The sequence below is a fragment of the Odontesthes bonariensis genome, chromosome 3 (genome assembly GCF_027942865.1).
Source record: "Odontesthes bonariensis isolate fOdoBon6 chromosome 3, fOdoBon6.hap1, whole genome shotgun sequence".
Taxonomy (NCBI): Eukaryota; Metazoa; Chordata; class Actinopteri; order Atheriniformes; family Atherinopsidae; genus Odontesthes; species Odontesthes bonariensis.
In genome coordinates this window covers 19,572,300-19,596,512 of record NC_134508.1, presented here as the reverse complement: position 1 = coordinate 19,596,512, position 24,213 = coordinate 19,572,300, and the positions used below count along the sequence as shown (strand labels likewise).

Here is a 24,213-nt window from a genome sequence, read left to right as displayed (position 1 = left end):
GACAGATTACGACACCGGGCAGCTGAGATATATAAAGAGCCCCTTTTTGACCGCACTTGCACATTTTTCAGTGACACCTCTGAACATACGCACACCTCCATGGACTAAATTGCACAGAGGACCCCTAAACAACCATTATACACGTGAGCGGGCTATGTATTCATCATCAGGCAGATAATTTAACTTTCAATCAAAACAGCTTGTGCCGTGAGACACTGGAACGCACTTTTTCTTTGTAAAGAAAAAAAGAAATTATTGTTAAAACTTCTGCTAAAAAGCTAAAAAGCTCCCGGTTGATTTCTTGGATTAGATGCGGGTCACTGATTTTGTGCCTTTTGTAAACTAAGACAAGGAGCGGCTCGCATCCAAGAGAGGAGATATAACGGGATAAAGCGAGTGAAAAACAATAAAGGAAGGGGAAAAAAAGTTTTCTATCCTGGTGTCCGCGCATCGTCATGCCGAGGTACAACTTCTTACTGTGCTTAGTTGTGCTCATCTCCCTGGGACAGTCAGGGAGCGACGAGCCCAATCTGCTGCTGCCTCCTGCCAGCGAGACGCCCACGGATGCCGGACTGTCTTTGCTGGACGAGGACGCTGGTTCCCACGAGTGCTCCGCTTGTGTTTGGAGGGAGCAAAGCAAAGTTCTGAGACTGGAGACCATCAAGTCCCAGATCCTGAGCAAGCTGCGTCTCAAGCAGGCGCCCAACATCAGCCGGGAGGTGGTCAATCAGCTGCTGCCCAAGGCGCCTCCGCTCCAGCAGCTCCTGGACCATCACGACTTCCAGGGAGACGCATCATCCCAGGATGAGTTTATGGAGGAGGACGAGTACCACGCCACCACGGAGTCCGTGATCACTATGGCCTCTGAGCGTGAGTAAACGTTTACGACCGGTCAGCGATATTGTCTCCAAATGCGTCCTGCGCGTAATTGCGGAGCGGATAGGTTCAAGTGACACAGGCCTGCTGTGTGGACAGTGGAGCCGCTGAGAAGTCATCGGTGACCTAACCTACTTTTTGAGAACGAGATTTTGGGTTCATGCTTTGTCTCTGTTGGCTGGTAAAATTAGACAAATGACTCTGCCCACGACTGTCAAGTAGGGATTATAAGTGGACCTGGTAAATCAATAATCGGAGGCAGAAGGAGCCGTGTCACTCTGAATCCAACAGCTCCAACATGATGGTCTGTTTGTTTTCGTTATGGTGATGATGATGATGGAGCAGAGTGTGCAGTATTTACTGCTCTACTGTGTAGCTGCCATGTTCAAACTTTTTACGTTTTAACATGCTTCTGTTTGTCTGAATGGAGGTACATGTCAGCCCCGTTTGAATGTCAAGTGCATTACTAATGATAATGCTTTTGGCAGGCAGTTGCCCCACTTTATCCTCTATATCTTTTTTTTTTGCATGTGGGCCTTGAATTTCTGGATATACGATCACATCGCGAGGCCCTCTGATTATTGCCTCCTAACAATTTGCTCACCCTCTTATAGTTTCCCATAAATCCACTGGCAGGCCCCTTGGAGACGTTTTTTAAAATTACTGTTGAACCCTGGCAGCTGTGCTCTATCGGTCTTTTATAGGAGGCTCTACCGGTTTCCCTGCTGTTCATCGCAGTGAGAAAAAGTGTGTCCAAAAAGCTGCTATTGTTCCCCTCATGCAGCGGCCCCCCTCGGTCTCACTTGCCTTTTAAATGCGAAGTTTATAGGCACAGCTCGTTTTTTTTTAAAACCACGAGTAGCCTACACAAAGACAGAGAATCACTTAAGGTCGAGGGGAGTGTGTGACCTTTCGCTGGCGAATCGTGGGGTTCAACAACATTTACACACGTGATATATTCAGCACAAGGCGGGATATCTATCTATCTATAGGCAGGTGTGTTTGGATGGCTTCTGTGGTTGTCGAGGAGCCCTTTTACTTTTCCTTCCTCACCTGTCAGGGCAGACCCACTTCTCTCTGTCATTATGTAACAGGAAAAATAGAATTATTCACTGACACATTCACCGCTTAAATCGTTTTAATCCTATCATCTTTCCTTCTCCATCACAATTTTAACCACCATCATTTTTTTGTTACGTTCAACAGAAAGCATCCATTACTTTTGTGACCCCTTGGTCTTAGAAATGGTTTTCCTTTGAGGGTTGCTGTTGCACTTGGTGAATGTGAGCATGATTTAGCTCACCATATTCTCAGTGCATGACTCTGGTCTTGTATATTACAGGGGAATTAGGGAGCGTGTGTGAAGGATTTGGTTTGTTTGAGTTTAGTCAGATTGTTAATGCTTCAAGTTATATGGCTGTCAATTTCTGTCTTTTCTTACTTGATCCACTATTGATCCTTGAAACACATGTATACGTGTATACGTATACGGTTTATATACCATATTTGGAGTGCATGTGATAGGTTCTCTTTTATAACTTGTTATTATCTTGTGGCTGATAAATCCCACATGTAAAATCTCTTTCATACACCCAAAAGCGCAGATGAGATGTAACTCTGCATACATAACATAATCCCGCTACATAATAAACAAAACAGTAGCCTCAAAATTGTATTTCCACTTTTTGCTTTCCAATTTTTGCACACACACACACACACACACACACACACACACACACACACACACACACACACACACAAACACACACACAAACACACAAAACATTCTTCAATGAATGAATTAATATCTTGTCACTGTATACGAGGCCTGCTAATTGTATGTTTCTGACAGCCCCATACCAGCCAGAAAAGCTAATAACTGAGATAACACTGCTGAATCTGTCATGTGAAGCACTTCCTCTCATCTGTTTGCCTCATCTCTTTACGTCAGCAGCAGTTTTGATCGTCTTCACCCCCACTCACCCCTACCTTCTTCCCAGTTAGCCCCCCCCTCCCCTCTCTTTTTTTCGTCCTCTGTATTTTTTTACTCCGGTGCTCATGGAAGAGTTGAGAGAGAATGAGTGCATCTCTGTTTTTTGCCTGTGGCGTCTTAGTGATCCCACAGGATTTAAAGTGCCTTTTCTGTCTCTCAGATAGAAGGAGGACTTCAAACACTATTCCCTGCGCACCTCAAACCCAATCAACCTTTCATGCTTATGCACGCTGCCTTTGATGGGCCATGGGGGTTCATACAATACATACTGAATTGGACCTGTGCCAGAGTTGCTTCTTAGTATTCACTCAAGGTACATGGGTGCTGGAGTGGGGGTTGAAAGGGTCCCTGGTCTCTAATTACTATGAAATATCCTGGAAAAATACCTCTATTTATATCATGGTGCAGCACTTCATGCACTAAAACATTTCCCTCAGTATGGTGGGTCGTGAAGGTGAATACTCTGCATGTTGCACAGAAAGCGAGAGTTTTTATTAACAGTAATACATACAGAAGCTAAACTAGTTGTATTTATATAGATTTATGAGTATAATTGTGTGTGCATGCACATTTAAAGTGTCTGTTTTGGAGCTCAGTTGGTTTTGCCTGAGGTGGGCTAAGAGTTTAGCTGTATGGCCTCTCATTTGTCTCCTGCCCAAACAATTTTGTCCAGACCTTCCTTCAACTCATCCCTCTTTTTGACCGTTGATCTCTGCATACTTCGATATTAAGTAGCCACACACTGTATGACTTTTAGAAACCCCCTGAAAATACTGCTTATTCCTGACTGCATTTTTTGCTCTTGTTGCATCATTTGTTGCAGGAAAGTTAAAAGTCACGCACAAGAAAAGACATACTGTCTTTTTCTGGTAAAACCTTAATAATTAAATAATGAATAAAATTGATTTTCTCTGCTGACTGTAAATTTGAAATTGGCCAGTAACGGAAGATCCAGCAGAGAGCAGCACTTGCTTACCCTCCCTCCAAGCCTATATATTCCATCTTTAAACTTTCTATTTTCAAATGGAGATTTCAGTGTGTCCAAAGTATGGGAAATTGGTAACTTTTTACAGAGAATCACTTATTCTTCAATGAGATCTTATATTGAAGTTTAAACATAGTCTAGATGAAATTTCAAACACTTTCTCCTGTCAAATTTATGATTTATTTTTAAGTTGTGTTATTTTCACATATCATTCATACACCATGTTTACATGTGAGCTATAGGAGGGACTACCCTGGCATTATTATGTAATCCTGTTAAGATGCAGCACACTGAGAAGGAACACAGGCTTGCACAGCTCTCCAAGTACATCTACACACATGTCAAGGTATGAACATGCACATTTCCACATATGCACGCTTGTGTTGACACATAAGGATACCCACACACGCCCACTCTCACACTCTCTCACGCACACACTCAAGAGAAAAGTTCTCCTATTGACAAAAAGGGTCACAGAGTTCACAGCAATGTGATATATTGGACGAGAAGACTATTAGCCTCATCAGGTCTCTTTCTTTGGCAGCAAAGACGAACCGGTAGTAACTTGAACACTTATCCCCCCACCACACAGACACACACACACACACACTCATCCACTAACCACTCCCCCAAAAAAAACAAGTCTTTTATAGTGTTGACCCTATAAAAGGGTCATTTCCTGAAGGTGCAGGAACCATAAAAATAAAGAGGGAGAGCGCTAAAAGGACATAGTAGCAGAAGCCGGACAGTCTTCAAGTCACTGGTCAGTGTTTGCTGGAAGTTGATGACTATGTGAGGTTTTTATAGATTCATTTATTCCATGGAGGTCTCAGTTTGACGATGACACCTGTTCCTCTTGTGTAGTTGGTGGCATCAGTTTAGGGAAAGACAAACTGGTTGGATGCTGGGACATAGCAGTCGGTTTAAAAAGAAGAGGGTCTGTAGAACTTTAGACATTGCACGACATACTGTCAACTTTATGGCTAATAAAATTTCAAAGGGACCAAAGTCTATTAATACAGGGACAAAATTTCCCCAGGGCCTCAGGAATCTCATTCCTTCAACCCTTCTTCCTCTATTCCCACGCTCCCATCGCACCATTCCCTGCAGCCCATGTTCTCCCTCGACTTTTGGGAATATGTTACTTTATGATTCAATACATGCTTCGTCACAAAATACAACACTGAGATGTCGAGGGAAAAGTTTAGACTGCAAATAATCAAAGTTTGGAGACATGGCTGTGCAAGGCTGTTCTTTTCTTGCCTCCTCCTTTTTCTGCTAGTTTGTGTATCACTGCTGAGCTTCTTCTGTATCTGTAAAGGATTTAAAAGAGCCTGATCAAGTTAGGTTTACCAAAGCTCATGCTCTGGATATGAAAGAGGGGTGGAGGGAAAACGGGAGTGAGTCCGTAGGGAGCAACAAGCAGCCCAGTCCTATCCTAAAGGGACAGAAATAATGGAAGGGTTTTATAGGTACAATTAAAAAGACCTGAAACAGATGTTACGTTTCACTAATAAAGGAAATAATTACTTCACACCAGTAATTAAGTCCTATGTAGGGACATGAGTGAGGAGGAGGAGGAGGAGGTGAGTGAAAAGATAAAATGGAGATCATTGAAGGGATTATTGTTGATGGATGTGTTTGAGTTCTGTGTGGTCGTGTGTGAGGAGGTGCTGTGGATGAGTTTATGGAGGAGTCCATTAAATCTAAGAGGCGTTTAAGCAAACAAAATGCTGCATGGGCATAATGTTGGATCCCACGAGGGAGCCACTGTGTCGGAAAGAAGCACAATAAATGGTGGATTACCTCATGATTATCTACATGAAAATTTAATTAGCCTCTTCTCTGCGGCAGAGGAGAACAGCTTCTAGTTGTCTTTATCACCTGTGATTGTATTTCCCACATCATCTCAGGACATTCTTTATGATTCAAGGGATTCTCTTTTGGGACATTTTTTATTTATATGGTGCACAGAGCGGATGGATGAAGACGAGCTCATCAAGGGAACTATCAATATATGATGTCGCTTGGAAATTCTTAAAGAAGCAGGGTAGAGCAGAAAGCATCCTAGAGGGAGGTTTGGCACAATCTGGTCACACTGACTTTGTCTTTAGAGAAAACACTTGGCTTAGGCTCTGACAGATTTGGGTGCATTCAGGCTTTTTCTTTTTTTTTCAGCAGGCCTGAGGAGTTCGAACAGGAAATCTTCCACGGACATGACATGAATATGTGAAAAAAACATTGTGTTATAGGAAAGTTTTGAGTATGAAATCAAAAATGTAACAGAACTGTTTCATATTCAAAGTGTGAGATTAGCTTAATCTTCTTTAAAGATTTCACTGTGACCTATACATATTACTAACCTTTCTGCAGAGCTACAGGCTGTACCAAACAATCAAAATACATTTTACAGGCAGTTGCACAGAATGAGGCTTTAAAATGAGAAACTCAAGGAGACATGTACCATATGGATCTAAAAGATCAAACCTTGTCTCACTGAGTGTAATATCTAATTGGCGCATTTAGTTTAAAAGTTTGATTAAGTTAAGAGTTTAATTACCATGTCATGTGCAAAATTATGAGACCTCATTGCATTGTATATGATCTTTTTTGTGAGATAAAGTATCAATGTACATTTCATGTACAAAATGAGTGATGTGAAAGAGGGGAACTGTCAGCATGATTATCCATGGTGGTACCTATGAGCTGCTTTCATTTGATCAAAAGCATTGTTTTTTTACAGGGGAGGTTGTAATGAGGGAACAAGCCCTGTTCTGTTTACTTGTAATGTGAATGTACGAAATCATCTTAGCAGTTTATTGTTAGGGAGTTTGTTTTTGATAAATAAGCGATTTTCGATCAGATCACATCAGCTGTGATATTTAAAGATTTTTAACACAAAATTCAAAGTTCTTAAGAGTTGCACAGACACTTGGAACTGGTTCCTGGTCGGATTTCATTGGTCTGTATCAGTGTCATTCTGTGTTTATAATTCTCATTACTATATTAGTTGTTTAGATCAACAACACATAATGTGTTTCTCTGTAAAGTTTTACATAAAGCCACTATTGCTGCATCACTGCTGTGAGCACTGTTGGGTAATACTATTTCTTATAGGAAAATTGTTACATTTCAAGATTATTGCCTTTAAAAAATAACTTTTGATACCGTTACCTGCTGTGAAAAACACTCCTTTAGCAATTCTTGTAAATCCCAGTAATGTCTTTTTGAGTCTATAAGTTTTAGCTGAACTGAAAGTTAGCACCAGCATCACTCCTCTCTTACGTGTTGTTCTTGTCCTTTATCCTCAAAGCCATCCTGCAGATACTCACATACATACTAAAAGTAATTGTTTTCTATAGGATGTCATCAGTCATCCTTGGGGAGAATTTCCGGCCTACACTTTTTGACAACCTTGTTGCAGTTCAATGAAGTTGGCATTCATTTGTTCATACACAGCTCGCTTAGGGTTAGGTCTTGGTTGAGGTCTGGACTTTGACTGAGTCATTGCAACACCTTGATTATTTTCTTATTGTGGATTTGCTGCTGTGCTTGGGATCATTGTTTTGTTGCGTGACCTAATTTCAGCCAAGCTGGAAGTCTTGGCTGGGGCGAGTGAGCTTCCAGTCATTTCGCCGCTGCTTCTCGCTTGGACTCGCTTCTGTGTGCACTCAGCTGACAGATGGCCTCACGTTTGACTCTAGAATACTTTGGTATGCAGAGGAGTTCATAGTTGACTCAATGACTGCAAGGTGTTCGGATCTTTGAGCCCAAATCATCAGCCCTCCACCATCGTGCTTAACAGTTGGTATGTTGTAAGTTTTTGTGCAGATATGCTGTGTGTTTGATTTTCTCCAAATGTGGTGGTGTACAGTATAGCCAAACATCTCCACTTTGGTTTCATCTGTTCACAGGATATATGTTCCAAAAGATTCTTAGCTTGTTCAGATCCAACTTTGCAAACAAAAGCTATGCTTTTTTTGGAGAGAGGAGACTTTTTCTTGGCAACCTTTCCTATTTGTACATTGTTTTTCTAATTGTACTGTCATAAATTTGAATATCTATGCTGCTAAAAATCAAGTTTTTAACCTTTTTAACATTCCAAAAGATATTTTTTTGTGTGTGTTACAAAACATATTATGAACAAAGTCAGCCATCAGCCCAGTGGCGCAGGATCTCTGCTTTGAATCTGCATTATACCACTGAAAGCCTTTATGTTTATTGATAATTTGTATGTGCTGTGAAAAGAATAGCTAGCAAGCTGAGGAGAACTTAGTACAGGCTAGATGGAGACCATGGAGCTGTAGCACTATGTGAGCCATGGGAGGCAGTGAGAGGCTTGCCAGCTTGCTTCCTGTGGAACAGGAGCGAATTGCAGAAGCCACTAACTCTGCGAGTGCCGTGTTAGAAAGGGTCAGAAACCTGGCTAACCCAATAGCTAGCAAAGCAAACTCTTGGCGCAGAGAAGCAAGGCCAAGCGAGAAGCAGCACGCTGCAGCATTTTATTTCTTTAAGTATTGTTTTTATATATATTGGGCTTTATTGAAGATGCAGCCATGACCCAGTGCATTTAAAAAAGTACGTCTGAATTGCATCAATTCAATATTAGAACTGGTCTTTGCTTAGTAGAGACAGGGAGGTTTGTGTCAGCTGCTGGTGGGTGGAGATGTGGGCAGGGCCATATTAGCATATTAATAAATCCACATTCACTAAATGAGGAGGTAAGAGAGTTATAACCCAAGTCATTTTAAGGGTCTTAGTTTTTTTGTCCTGGCTAAAACTACAACGTGAAAATAAACAAATGTTTGTTTTTTTTCTTTTGTTTGTTTGTCTTTTTTTGAGGATTTATAAATGCCAGAGCGAGACTTTAGTATGCTAACTGAGGCCTGTGGAGTCTTGTTTTTTTTTTTTTGCAATTGTTCCGATCACTGTTTGGTCTAACCTTCGGTTGAACTTGCTGGGACGTCCACTTCTGGGGAGATTAGCAATTGTCAAAAATTTGTGAAGCTTTCTCACTGTTCAGTGATGAACTCCCCATTCATTGGAAATGGCCTCATAACCCTTTCCAGATTGATGGGCAGCAGGGATTGTTTCTCAATTATCATTGCTGATTTCTTTCCTCCTTGGCATTGTGTTTTTTTGATGAAATCTGGCCATTTTTGTGCCTGCAAGATACTTGTGCTCTTTTAGATCGAGCTAGTTTAAGCTGGATAAAAGAGATTTCTAAGATGTTGTGAGAATGTCTGCCTTAAATCATTCAATGTTTTCAAAATTTACCCAAGTGCTTCTCAATGACTAAACCTAAGCATTTTAGCTGTTTAAACCTAAACAAAGAGTCCGTGAATACAACAAAGGTTAAGTTTTAGCCAGGACAACCCAGCTTTTGGGGATCATAATTATGTAGAAGTTCTTGCTACATCTTCCGTCATCTTATTATAGACTTTATCACTTGGTAAAACTGGCAAACTCCTATTGTAACATGGTGGTCATAATAAATTATTAATTCTATTCGAACAAACAAACAAGCAAATAAATAAATGAATAATCTGGCATCAACACTGAAATCAGATGTCAGTATTCATTCATACTCTGATTGAAGCCCCGTCATCGATACAACAGCAGCTTTAAAAGCAAATCTCCACATTAATCAAAACCATCTGTCTGTCATGTTCAGATGTTTGCTTATGTAAAGCATGTGAAAAGTTCTGCATGTGATAGAGAACAATGTTGCCCTGTGACGTTAATGCCTTGCATGTATGTGTGGATGCACACAAACACTAGCGGTCACACCCCAGCATGCCTCATGCTGCCCAGCTGTCCACCTTATCGCAGTTCACTGCTCCTCTCGTCCTGCTGTTCAGCAAGCGTTCTCATAATACAAACATATGTAACACTAAAAACAATGAGTTTTGAGTGTGTTAGCTGAAAGCAGTCAGTATGGGGCTTGTGTATGTTGTGTGTTTATGTGTGACTGTCTGTTTCCGTGTGTGTGTGTGCTTATGTGTGTTCACTGTGCTAGAACAGGGAGCATTAGGAGGTGTCTTTTGTTGCTCCTGGGGGGCTACCGTGCTCAGTCCTAATAGGAGTCTTGTGCCTGCCATTGTCCCAGGGGAGCCTTCTGAATGAGGGGGTCCAACTTCTCACACACATGCACACACACACAAACACACACCTCCATCCTCAGCTCGAGCTCTGCCTCCCCCACCACCCTCTCCACTCCCTTGGGACAATGGGGGTGGCTGAGAGACAAAGAGGGAGTGGGGTTTGCGTGGAATGGGATGTTTGAGGGGGTGTGCTGTGGCCTCTGTCTTATTAGAAGGGTCGTGAACGTGTCACGATGATTAATATGCCGAGGTGCGTGGGGATACCCTAGAGTCACATTTATTCAACATAAAGGCTCCCAAACACACACTCTCCCAAAATGGCACATTTACATTTCCCATTCATATACATGTATATATATATATATATATATATATATATATATATATATATATATATATATATATATATATATATATATATATATATGTGTGTGTGTGTTACAGCTAAAAACATCAGCATAATACATTATTTTTTCTTTACTCTTTATTCCTGTTGGTAGCCAAAATACAACATGACTAATAAAGCATCTGTCCATTTTAGGCATTTTATTTAGGCAAGATTTGACTGATTCATTGTACAACTACATCTCAACTTCCCCCATCCATCTCTTTTCAACAGTTTAACTGGCTCAGTTCTCTTCAACACCTCATCGACATTACTGCTAAATGCATTTAAATGCGCTACGATCATATGAAAAAAGACAGATGGCATGGTGAATAAACCCTTATATTCTATATGCCTCCCCTTGTATGCACATATAGGAGGCGAACTATGGAACACAGGTACCCAGGGAGTCCACCAGATGTTTGATAGGCCCACCTGCAGGCCCGGCTGTGTGTTGGCAGTAAAATTCATGCGCTGCATATGCTGCAATTATACCACAGGGAAATAAGCTGCTAAAATAATGATGTAGGCTGCAGACATGATGAAGAAAAGCAAACAAACCTGTTTCCTTTGGAAAATGCGACCACTGTCAATTCTTCGTTCTAGTTTTAGCTAAAGTGAAATAAGATGAGTGTTCATGCTGTTGAGGTTTTATACTTTCATCTTGGGTGTAGCACAGGAGACAAGGTGTCTGTCGGTCCAGCTGTTGGTGCTGAACACAAAATCAGTTTATGTCTTTAATGCAGGACTGAAGTGAGAGCATTAAAGCACAGCTACAACAAAGCAAATTGTCCAGGAAATTAAGCCATAAAAGTCTTGCCATAAAATTATTGGCTTTTCCCCCAAAAATGTTCTGGTGCTTAGAAAAAAGTAAGCACAGGTGGAAGGATTAAATGTCCCCCTGGTTCTCTGGTCTTTACAAGCTAGCCTCGCTCGTTTTGTACAAGTGGAACGCTCTGCCAAGACATGGGGTGTAATTAAGCTGCAGGCATTCTACTTTGCCTCGAGCTTGTGCATTTACAGGATCTATAAAAGCACAAATTGATTTCACCTATCAATGCGGTCATTGTTTAACATGACGTGGCTCATATGTTGTGCAGGTGTGTTTAATAACTGGGGTCCTGAATTGGATCCCGGCATACATGCCCCGCTTCTCAGGTTACTCCTTGTGGAGAAAGGCCTTGGATTATGAAACTGAAAGATTTCAGTTCCATGGTGTTAGCTAGATTGCTGTCTTTTTTTTGGTAACTCAACCAAAGTGATGAAAACTGCTGGCAAAAGAAGAGCTGCTGCTTGTCTGTTCCCAAAAGTAGTAATCACAACCCCAAGCAAACTGCAGAATAATTAATTCCCAGTTTTGTGCTGATGAGCAAACACAACACCGCCCACGTTAATTGCTGTGACCTCAGCAACCTACTAAAAGGAACATTGACATATTGTTTGTTCAGCGTGAGACATTTTTATAATTTACACTCACTAATGACTGTGCTTGGAAATACAGGCTGAAGGACCACGTCTGTCCCTAGCTTGGCCCTTATTCAATGTTCGCCCTGGACTTTTCTAATGGATAGTCCATCTGTACCTCAGTGAATTCATATCCCTCAATGCATGCCCATAATTCAATTACAATACTTGTTTAGTGTGAAAAAAATAAAAAAATAAAAAACTTGGTGCAGTGTTCTCGCCTGGTCAGTGGAGACTAATAAACAATTCACTATTGGCTGGAGATTCTCCACCCTAATCAAAACAAAAACAAACTGTGGCCAGTTCAGCACTGTTGTGTCTCTGAGATTTGGAGTGAATCTCTGGTGAAAAGGCATGATGTGAGGAAAGACATATTACCATTGCCATAGGGTCGACCTTGACCTTCAAACTCAATCTGGCTGTTAGGGCCGCCCCTCCCCAGCACCCTGAGATGTAAAGAGGCTGACAGTTTTGACCCCTGATCCCATTTCTTCACTAGGCTGAGGTGCCAAGTAACCTTTTGACCCAGGAAGCATTTGCAGGTTGCCTGAGCAACCCCGGACTTAGCGGTGATTGACAGGTTCAAGCATTTTTTTTTCCTTTTCTTTTTTCAAAGGGATTGAAAACAACTTCTTTACACGACACACGATCAAACACAAGCATTTTTTTTTCCTTTTTCTTTTCTTTTTTTCTCCGCAAAATCTGATATGTCAAATTTACTCAGAGAAAATGGGCGGATTAGATATTCTATTGTACTCTGTTGGCACATTATCATAAGAAATAGATACAGAATAAATTTCCCTGAATAAATGAACACTTTACATGGAAATGAATGTATGAATTCAACGGATGGATGTCATTATATCAGATGGAGGTCTATGTAAATGAACCATGTGCAGATCTGACATGGGGTGCAAATCACAGAAACACCAGTGTAATGGATCATGACAGGAATAAATCTGCCCATTTCAGGAGGCGGCTTGTGGTCTCTGACGTAACTTTTAATCCAAACCCCAAATATATCTCTAAGGGGGGTACTGAAAAAACTTGAGATGTTTTAATTTTGGTAGTTGTAATGTAGGGTTAGTCCATTTCATTATGCCTGACCCTGGGGAATGTAAGGTTACCATCTGGCCACTGGTCACCATTACTGATTCTTGTTTTAATATGCAAATGGATCTGTTTCCAACCTTAAAGTAATCGCAAATGTACCCTCACTGAATAGACCAAACAACAGGACCATGTGCACATATAATATGCAGCTTTCCTGCAGATGGCTGTCAGTCTACCAGAAAATGTAGTGCTTAGAGACAGATAGTTGTTACGGTTTTACAATATCATGCTGTAAAAGTAAACTCAAACGCTCTTTTGTCATTTAAATCACAGTATCTCTGTAAATTACAGATTCTTTCATTCAGAATGTAAGCTGCCTTTATCCAAGTAATAGTACAAACAGAACAAACAAACGAGACTGTGTTTAAACAACAAATCATGTATGTTGGTAATAGCAGTGAATTACTGAGCTACAAGCTGAGTAAAACCCTCCTTATCTCATTCATGGTGTTGCACATAACGTGCCAACAAGTTCTTACTTGTCTATATCACGCAGGCCTGTGATTGTCACTGGCTTTATCATCAGTGTGCAAATCACTTGCATATCTTTTGTGTTAAGTCCAAAGAAATGCAACTCTGATTCATGCCTCTTGAAAACTAACAACTATGTCAATTGCTCCTGTGATCTATAGTGTATAATAGAGGGAATCCCATTTTTAAACTGTCCTGTGTGTTGTGAATTTATAAATTTATTAATTAATTGAATTCCAATTGGCTTGAATTGGACTTACTATCTAAGTGCCTTGAGATGACATTTGTTGTATTTGGCGCTATATAAATAAAAATTAATTGAATTGAATTGAATAAATGCTGTACCAAAAAGTTTGATTTCATTCATCTCAGTAAAGAAAAACTGCTGAAGGATGTTGCCCCTTCAAGTCTTCGTTTATCTGCATGATCTCTTTCAGTTGTCAAAAAATAGAAACAAGAGTGTTCCAGTTAGTTGATCTAGCAAAAAAGAGAGAGTTCGATAAAAATGATTTTGCCTTTGCATTAACTAAATACTCAGTCATGACTTTCTGATAAGCCTCCTTCCACTTTACAGGAAATAAAAAATAATGTCCTTTTGGTTTGAAGTGAATAACGATGACGATGCTGCTGGAACAAATCATGACTCAACAGAAATGGAAAATATCCCTGGTTGGCACTGAAAATAAGAGCGATAATTGGGTGGTTCAACACTCTGAATACATTTGAATATGACGAAAGACTTAGGCATTCTCTAATTCTGATGACAAATATGAATAGAACTGTTCTTTGTTTCACAGCGGAGCCCCTGGTGCAGGTGAACGGGAAGCCCAGCTGCTGCTTCTTCAAGTTCAGCCCCAAACTGATGTTCACCAAGGTGTTGAAGGCCCAGCTGTGGGTGTATCTGCGACCGCTGCAGCAGACCTCCACCGTCTACCTGCAGATCCTGCGGCTGAAGCCCGTCACAGAGCAAGGCAGTCGCCACATTCGCATCCGCTCCCTGAAGATAGAGCTCAACTCCAGGGTCGGCCACTGGCAAAGTATTGACTTTAAGCATGTGTTGCAGAACTGGTTCAAACAGCCCCACACCAACTGGGGAATTGACATCAACGCCTTTGATGAGAGCGGCAATGACCTGGCAGTTACCTCGCTGCGACCCGGGGAGGAGGGGCTGGTAAGGATCCTCAGACCTGTCCCTGGGGCTGGGGAGGGGAACCACTTCCATCACAGCTCACTTTCATAAAATCTATATTTCAAAGACAGAGTGCCAAAGTCATGTTACTAAAAGAAATGAAGACAACTGTTTTTTTTAATAATAACTAAATGGTCATGAGAAAAAAGGCTGGTATTGATGTCATCCAGCATATCCTTTCTCTGTGTCCAGCATAAACTCACATAATCATTCACAATTCAACAAAATATTGAAATCTGGCTCCTTTCTGTCCAATAGAATGTGACAGTGACAGTCCTTGGCAGATTTTACTTTAGTCTTAAATGTCTGCAAGTTGTTTCTCATTGTAGACTGAAATTGGAAATTTGAAAGTGTCTAATGCCTTAAAAAAGAGCTCAGATGCTGTTTTATCTCCCTTTATATTTCGTGAAATATACTGAAAACCACTGATGCTTTGGACTCAGATGTGTTTAGCTTTTTTTTGTGACTTGCATGCTGGGTGCTTTTTTACTTTTTCCTATACTGCAAAAAAAATGATCTCACACTTTCATTAAAGATAGATGAAAGGGTGAAAACCCCCAAGTTTACATAACATACAGTCATGAGACTTGTACTGGTCTTTATATTTGCTTAGATTATTCTATTAGTGGTAAACTTCTGGCTTTAATGTCAAGTAGGAGGCTGCCAGGATGAGTTCAAACTTCAGTTTCAAAGCAAAAGCCTTGGTGAGCCATTAATCTAGTTAGAGTTACTGTGACTGACAGCTAAATACAACATCTATGTTGAATTATGTAGGCCACTTACCCGAGTTAAGCAACACCAAATATTTACCAAGTGGTTATTTGGGTCAGATCTTCACAACACACCAGAGGTCAGCTCTGGTGTCTTGGCCAATAAATTGTTGCCCTCTGACCACACAGCAGTGAGCAATATTGTTCTTGAGCGAAAAAAGAAGTAAAAGATCCCAAACACATTCAAGTGTACAAAAATAAAACAAAAACACAACAAGCAAGAAAGAGACTAACTCAGCTTGATCCTCTGGATCTTTTCTCTGCAACAAAGACCCTAAAGGCCAACCTAACATGGTCCCACCCCAACAGCCCTTCAGCTTATTTCCTCTTTTGAAAGCGTCACAGAAAACTGTGCTGCAGCCCAGCTGGAAACACCGTGGGGAGAACAAGGCTTTGTAAAACAAACACGTTGAAGTAAAATATTTGATCTGGTTGCTGCGCCCAAAGGTCAAGGTTATGGTAGCCTGCAGATGACCTCCCGGGTCAGGGATCAAACCAAGCATACACAGTCAGCCATTAGTGCAAGAAAAGGCTAGTTTCTGTCAATGCCCATTGAATCACTGCTCGAATGGCACATTGTGTTCCTAAAAATGGCAAATTGATTAAGTTGCATTTTGGTAAATTGTGAAATGAGTGGGTGCTGGATTTTAAGCAGATTAAAGCTTGTTCTTTATCACATAAGAGGGACACTGTTTCAGGTCACTAAATTGCCAACTTTTTAGTTTGATGGGAAAACTGAAAGCTGTGAGCAGCTTTTAATGCTAATCTAGAGTTTAGCTCTTTAAATGTAGATAGTGGAGGACAGTATTAAAAAAATGAGTTTGAAAGATATCACACTGACCATGTGTCATTAAATTCTGCCCTGATAATGCTGTAAAATTAATTCATTTTAGTTGTATAAATTGCTATAAGACTAAATTGCTATAAGACTAAAGACCTAAATCCCCCCCCGAAAGATAAGTATATCGATAACATTTGCTATTACTTTAATTGAATGGTTTATTTTAAAATATTTTGTTGAGGTTAAGATATCATTTAGGCATCAAAATGATTCTGTCATCATCAGATAAGATAAGATGAGATCAAATAACCCGCAACTGACCGCCTGACTATGGATGAGTGAGTATTTAAACTGAGCTTCATGTCACGAGAAAACAGGAGCACAATGACATTAGGAAATTTCCTTCACTCAGCCGTCAAGAATTCCACAGTGGTTTTATGTAATGACGAATTATTACCAGTTAAATGTATCAGATGAATGAAACACCACACAGGTGAAAAGCTAACAAGGTCTGATGCTGTCATACTGTGGCAAAAATGATGCAGCTTCTATAATTAGTTGCTTTTTAATGGGCTTGTTGATATCAAATATCAATGATTCGTAACAGCAAGACAAGAACAGTTGTTAGAAATAACATGAAAGGTGGCTCTGTTTAATTCAAGTTTCCTGTTAAGCCATGACAATGTCACTATAGATAGCGTAACCAATAAGCTGTCATCATCAGACATTATATTGCAGTAATTACACTTTTTGTTTCCTATCATATGTTTGATTGAACAAAGCCACGCTGACTGTTTGTGTCTGTGTATCATCTAACAGAAACTCAGTTACATTTCAACTACTAGTTTCTTTGCATGTTGCCAGAAAGGATGTAAATATTCTTTATCTTTCTTAATTCGCTGGTTGGCTGATTGAATACGCTTAACTTTTCAGCAGCCACTCTCAGCCCTATCAACACATGAGATGCATAACTTTAATGGCTTCATAAACCTGTTCAACTGATGTTATTCAGACATTTGTCCTTTTCTAACCTTAACCAAGTAGTTTGGATTTCTAAAAACTAACCAAGTGATGTTACAGCCTAAAGGCAACAAGGAACTGACCAAGTGTAGCTGTGGCATTTTGTGTTTCCCTGTAACCATGGAAACCAGTGTAGGGCCATCCATGACGAGGATTGTTGTATGTCCCTCATGCTGCTCGCAGGAGGCGGTATTTTATAGCGCTGAATTATAAGTCATATTCAAGTTGCTCATTCAGACTTGCCTGTGAAAGAGCCAATGTACACGATATTTGTGAGTTGCTCAAGATTTGACAAAGCATGAAGGCGTAATAGTCCTTATAGAGTGGCAGATTTTTCACAGCACATATTGCCATAACAATTTTATCATGATGCCAAGTGTACATTGGTTGTGTAAAATAGCAGCAGTGGATGCCAGCTGCTTAAAATATCACTTCGACACTCATTGCTTTACTCATTAGGGGTTTAATTGCACTACAGTAACTCAGCTCAGCTTTGCCAATATAGCGCTTTTAAAGCATTTGAAGTAAACCACAAAGTGCTTTACAAAACAAAAAAGAGAAGATATTTGCACGAAGAACTAAAACAGAATAACTATTATACATTTTAGAAAAATGAGCCACCACAGAAAACCTTGTAAGTCCTTCTAGAGTTACAGTTTTCTCATAACAAGTCATTTGGCCATAAAGATTCATATCAAATTAATGAACGCAGAGTGTTGCGTTAATCAAAATAGCAACAGATGGGAGGTGTTAAAAATCCTTAAATATGGTCGAACAGAGCAGAAAATTTAACTACAGCTCAGAGTTTTCCTATTCATCTGGCAAGAAAATAATGACTGAGCTTCAGCTAATTACCATTGGTAAAACCACAGAGGACTGTTTAAACAGTGCTGTTGAATTTCTCTGAACAGCTGGTAATAGGTGAAAGTAGACCCCTGCGGGCCTTTTTGTTAATGTGACTGCAGCACTTCACACTTGCCATGCTGAAAGCGATTCATGTATATTACAGATCTGACAGAGACTACCATCTTAAAATTGTAAGGGCGCATTCAGTTCCCATCAGATTAATGGAAATCAATGCATGTGTGAAAGGGGCTTAACCAGCTATTTATAATCAGTGTTTAGAGAGAAAGCATTTCAACTTTGACAGCTAAGCAAGAATGGTAGTTTTGTTCAAATGCAAATGTGACCAGATTTTTATAAACTCGAGTTGTTCAGCTGTAGCCAGTCACAAAAAATAAAACAGAAAATATGAACAACAAAACCTGTTTCGGAAATTTTGCAAATACATACATCCCATCCACATCTCCACAAAGCCGTGCAAGAAGGTGCTGTATTGCTGGATTTTATGTTAAAGTCCCATTCTGCTCTTCTTTGAAGCGTTCACCTTGTTTGGATGCTGTGCTGCTGGAGTGATTTCTGCTGGTATTTTCTTTTTTTTACATCTGTTATAAGGCATAACCATGCCAACAGGAAGTTGTTTGCATTTGGGAGCAACTGATTGAGCTTTCCAAAGTCCACATAATGCCTGAACTAGCACCCCAAATCCAGATAAGTTGAGAGGAAGATGTCTAGGATGCAGAGTGGGAAGAAAACGGAGAGAAAGGAGAAATAAAGCTATATTGTTCCTTGATCGTAATGGGAAATATGAGATCCCTGGAAGATGAAATGAATTACCTTGAAGCCTTGACGAGGAAGCAGGGAGAGTATTGGGAAGGCAGTATTTTTTTTTTTTCACTGAGACATGGCTGCAGGAACAACTCTAACACCTCTCAAAATGGCTTTCAGATTTCACGGGCAGACGGAGGGATAACAGTAAAGAAAACATTGTGTCAGCTACGTTGTTAAAAAACTACAAAAACAATCCATTTGTAGTGATTTCTGAAGATTTGAACCATACATCTCACCGCTACACTTCAACAATAATTATGAATAACAGTAATTTACATAGGAGCAATATAATTTTCCCTATTAAGGGATTTATAAACGACAATTGAATTTAATTTAATTGACATTTACATTAATCAAAATTTAATCTGAGCTGTTTGTCTGCAAAAAAAAGCTTAAAATCATGTAGTTTGAACCTGGCCCTAGGGGAACTTTTTTTTGGAGGGGGGGGGTGTCCATAAATAATTAATAACTCATTATCATAAATACCTGTTTTTATGAGTGCAGGATTGTGTGATTGTGCCACTGAAATTATATTATTGCCTTTGAACAGGCTCTTATCTATGGAAAGGGCAGATCCACTTCATAGCTTGTCATATTGGCGTACCATGTTTCTACAGTGGCTCAGAAGGAACAAGGGGGAAAAAAACCTGGTTCTACAGAGAGCCTTTCAGCATTCTTGCATTTACTCGGCTACTCTTATTTCCCTTACATGCTGGGATGCTGGGAAGGGAAGCGGAGGGTGGGGATATTTAGTTTTTACTGAGATTTCACAGTCAGATGTCACTAAATCCTATGTGTTACATTTAATCATTGTCATTTTCTAGGTTTGGCATAATGACATCAACTATCTGTCACATAAATGTTTTTGCTATTACGTCTGTGCTGTAGTTCTCTTATAACCACCTCTTCCTTTCTGTCATGCCTCTCTTCCCCTTGATTCCAGCAGCCGTTCCTGGAAGTGAAGGTTCTTGAGACAACCAAACGTTCTCGGAGAAACCTCGGCTTAGACTGTGATGAGCACTCCACTGAGTCTCGCTGCTGCCGCTACCCTCTGACTGTGGACTTTGAGGCTTTTGGTTGGGACTGGATCATTGCTCCCAAACGCTACAAAGCCAACTACTGCTCTGGACAGTGCGAGTACATGTTCATGCAGAAATATCCACACACCCACCTGGTGCAGCACGCCAACCCCCGGGGCTCTGCAGGGCCCTGCTGTACCCCAACCAAGATGTCCCCCATTAACATGCTTTATTTCAATGACAAGCAGCAGATCATTCATGGTAAGATCCCTGGGATGGTGGTGGATCGATGTGGCTGCTCTTAAGCAGTTGGAGAAGACATAGATAAGCCCTCGTCAAACCACCCAAAATCCTTACAGAGCTCTCCCCAGGCACCAGAACTCACTCCCTGGCACCAGATTTCACTTTTGCTCAGCAACAAAAGCATCTCACTGGGTTTCCATTTTGCCAGTAATTAAATTGATTCAAACTGTACAAAAAAGTTATGAATTAAATATGAATCAAAAAAGAACTGAATGATGGAAATACAGTACATTATGAATGATTTGAAGAGGGTGTTCTTGTGGAGCAGCTTCAGAAAATGGTAAATGAGTATTGGTTTTGTGAGTTGTTTTTGTTTTAAATTTTTTATTGGAATCTTTGTGAAATGTCAAGTTTGGTGGAATGAGATGACAGGAGACATGACCATATTTCGTTAAGCAATGTCAGTTTTTAAAAATGAGTTTGGGAATACTTACATTCACAGATGCATTTACTTACAGGTGAGATTTGATTCACTTAAATGTTTGCAAGGGGGCATGATCAGAAATATTTTGCAATCCATCACTTTAACAAAAACTCCAAAACCATGAGACACACGAGCGCACAGAGGTTTTACTTGTTGAGATACTGTGAGATATTGGTAGGATAAATCCAAAATCTTGTTTACAGATGTTTAGAGATGTAAAGTGTTGAGGAGATCCAAAACCAAACCAATACCGTCTTTTAATGTATAACACCCCAGTGTGACATTCTTGAGTATCTTTAAAACCTCTTTGATCTTTTATCTGTAGTCTTGTAAAACTTAAATAAGGAAAGAGAAGAGCTAATACTGGTTTAACTTTATCTTTCAAAGGGGATTAATAAAGTAAGTGTAACTGTTTTGGCCCTCTGCTAAATAGATGATACAATTTTAGTTCAGCACACACAAAAGTCTAAAGTCAAACCGAAATAAAGATGCAGATTCAACTCACGGTACTGTTCGGGAGAGGAAGACTGGGGCAAGTCCAACGGGATAACAAGAGCTTGACGGTTTTTCAATTTTAAATATTTAAAATGAGATGTAAATGCACTGTTTCAGAACTCAAAGGGGCTCAAGACTGAACTAGTAAGAACAAAGACAAAAACAATATCTCTACCCTGAAATAAACACACGAGGGTGTCATTATGCTCACACACTGACGAGATGAAAGTAGTACAAATCATGGTTATTTTTTAGAAGTTTACATATTTCTATTGTTTGCATCTGTGTAAAAAAACAAAACAAAACAAAACAAAACAAAACAAAAAAAAGCATAAATTAACATAGAGCATTAGCTGCGTTACTCCTGTCAAACCAGTTCAGTCACTTTTTCTCAATGGTAGTTTCAGAAATTAGACAAAAGAAAACAAACAAGAGAACAAAATCCTTTAATGGCAGTACTGTGCTACATAATAACTTTTATATCTCACAACACACCACCATGTGCAAAAAATAAAAACAAACAAAAAAAAATCAAGATGATGTAACTGACATTAGTTTAGAGAGCATTATTGATTGCATTTTGAAATGCCCCCATCCACCTCAACCTCAACTGTATCATCTTTGTCATAATGGAGAAAATATTGTTAGTGCTTGAACACAGAGTAGATTAGTACGCTCGAAGCTTGTCTTTGTCTCCTGGATGCAAAGATATCCTTTTGTTATAAACGAAAGCACTATGCTGTTGGATAAAGTGAGAGCCTTCTGACATTATATATAAATGATATATGTATATATTAAAAAGGAGTACAAAAACCTTTTTTGGGGCACTCTACCTTACCAACAATAAATTTTGCACTATGGGATGTTCACGGCGTGAGGAGGTAAAGTGTCGTTTGTGTTTTACCAAGCACAAGAGAGCTTGTACAGTATAGGATTAAAAAAAGCAAAAGAAAAAAAAAAATGAAAAAAAATTCAAGCTTGTGGTGAAAAACCATAAACTAGGACATTTATCACTTTTTTTCGATACCATCACACCTTTCTGACTTTGTCTGAAGCGGGGGCCTGTCCATACACCCACACACTACAATCCAATCTGGAACCTGGACATACTATAACAGCGGCCTGAAAGGCCTCCATGCCCACTTTGGATAATAACTCATGGTGTAATACATGTCTGGATCAATAAACATAGAATGCTTTAACTGGAAATGGCCCACCCATCAACTTTAATCTGTTACCATATTCAAGAGATGGCATCCATGACTTAAATAATGTGTCGACTGTCTTGTGTAGATGTGTTTTTGCCTTTATGTGTATTTTAAGTGAGAGCACCCATGTAAGAATGGGAGGAATATCCAGGGATTGTTAGCCAAAGTAGAGGATGACAAGTTGCGTGCTGTAACCTTTCTGATTGCAGGAATATGCTGGAACATTTCAAAGGGAGGAAAAGCTGATTATGGGGGAAGTGGTTGGAAAAAAAAATAATTCCACAGGTCTGTTGTTATTTATTAATTTCAATTACAATGCATTTGAAAGTCTGTCTACCTCACTTAAGCCTTCTAAAATATTTGCTTTTAAAAAGATGTTAGCAGTTGATCAGTGCAAACATTTTACTCGTAAGAGCCACCCCCTCCAAAAATGTACATGAAAACCACAGGGTCCCCTTGCTCTCAGGTTCGGATTGAGTTATTGACAGTATGACTGATGGTAGCGGCTCTGGTCATGTGTGGTCAAAAGAAATTATTAGCTGTGCCCACATCTGTGTCTTTACTATGGTTTAAGCTGTTGAGAAGTTGTATTTTGAATTTGTTCGTGAAAAATGTTTGTATACTGGTGTGTGTGAGAGTTTTTTCATATAAATATATGAGAGTAAAAATATCTTTGTCAATACATACCCAAATATTAACCTTATGATGTTTTGGACAGGTTCACCGCTTCTAACGTTTATCTCTCTTTCCCTTTTCATTCCTCTGCTCTTTGTGTAGAAAAAAAAGAAAAAAATCACCCCAACTTTGTAGTTTAATTGTTGTGCATATAAATAACTGTATGATTATTTTTGCCTTTTGTTGTTTATTTACTGTCATTTTTCTTTTGTACAATAAATCATTTATTTAGCTTATGGGGTTTGTCCTTTTTTTTGTTTTTTTGTCATTGTTGTTGATAGAAGCTGTAACTACTCACTGCTGTGGTCATAATCTTTGTGTTGTCATGGACAAATGTAGAATAGTCCTAATTTTTGCATGTGTAAAAGGCAGTGTGTTGTATTGTCGGATTGATAGCAACATTTTGATTTTTTTCATTCCATCCACTCAGATGTCAGACATTCAAATAAATGGTGCACATTAAAAGGACTGTACAGTAAATGAGTGATCGGAAAACAGCCTAAGACTGCAGTGGTAAAACCCCTGAATGTATTGAAGTGAGAGTGAGAGGATTTATTGTTAATGACTTTCCCTATTTTAAACAAAGAACAAAGTCTTCCTGCTTGAGAGTATCATTTTGCACCAACATCTTCTACATTCACTACTGCCTATGAGTAAAGTAATTGCTAAGTTCTTACGATTCCGTACCCTGTTTGATGCCTACCCCAGTTGCCATGCACTAAAAGGCTGGGTACACCCTAACCAGATTGCAAGTACATCACACGACTAACACAGAGAAAAACTCTCTCCTACCGTCAATTTAGAATAATGACTTAACCTAACATGTATGCCTTTTCACTGAGGGAAGACATCAGAAAACCTAGTGAAAAGACTAGTGTTGTGTTGACCACCTAAACCAAGACCAAATCTACCCTAAGACCATAGCGCCTTGAGACCGAGACAAGACTTTGGTAGGTCGAGAACATGCCATTATCTGCGCCAGACCAATCAATTATAACCTTATCAATGTTGGAGTTAAAGCTATATTGTCGATTTTACACATTTTGGCATCAGATGGTTGTTTTCTTTGGAATGATATATTTTCTCAACCTAGGACTACAAGTGTAACGCCAACAGTGCACAGCCATCACTCAATGAAAGCTTCTACGGTGGTGGCGCACTACTGGTACAACACTGCTGTCTACTGCAGGTAAGATACCAACTACTAATAAGTATGCACACAACCCCGCTTCAAAAAATAATTCAGTTAAATAAATATCCCTGTGAT

General features: G+C 39.7%; 1 protein-coding gene across 2 annotated transcripts; it reads left to right on the top strand.

The window, feature by feature from the left end:
* Positions 1-79: 79 nt before the first annotated feature.
* On the top strand, positions 80-23,491 carry LOC142377063 (growth/differentiation factor 11-like). Of its 2 annotated transcripts, none has more exons than XM_075460796.1 (3): positions 80-870; positions 14,189-14,562; positions 19,769-23,491. In XM_075460796.1, exons 1-3 carry the CDS (start codon positions 456-458, stop codon positions 20,144-20,146), a joined length of 1,167 nt encoding a protein of 388 aa, XP_075316911.1. In that variant the 5' UTR covers positions 80-455; the 3' UTR covers positions 20,147-23,491. The 2 variants fall into 2 exon arrangements, with proteins under 2 accessions (XP_075316911.1, XP_075316910.1); XM_075460795.1 differs by having other exon boundaries at positions 19,766-23,491.
* Positions 23,492-24,213: the final 722 nt, after the last annotated feature.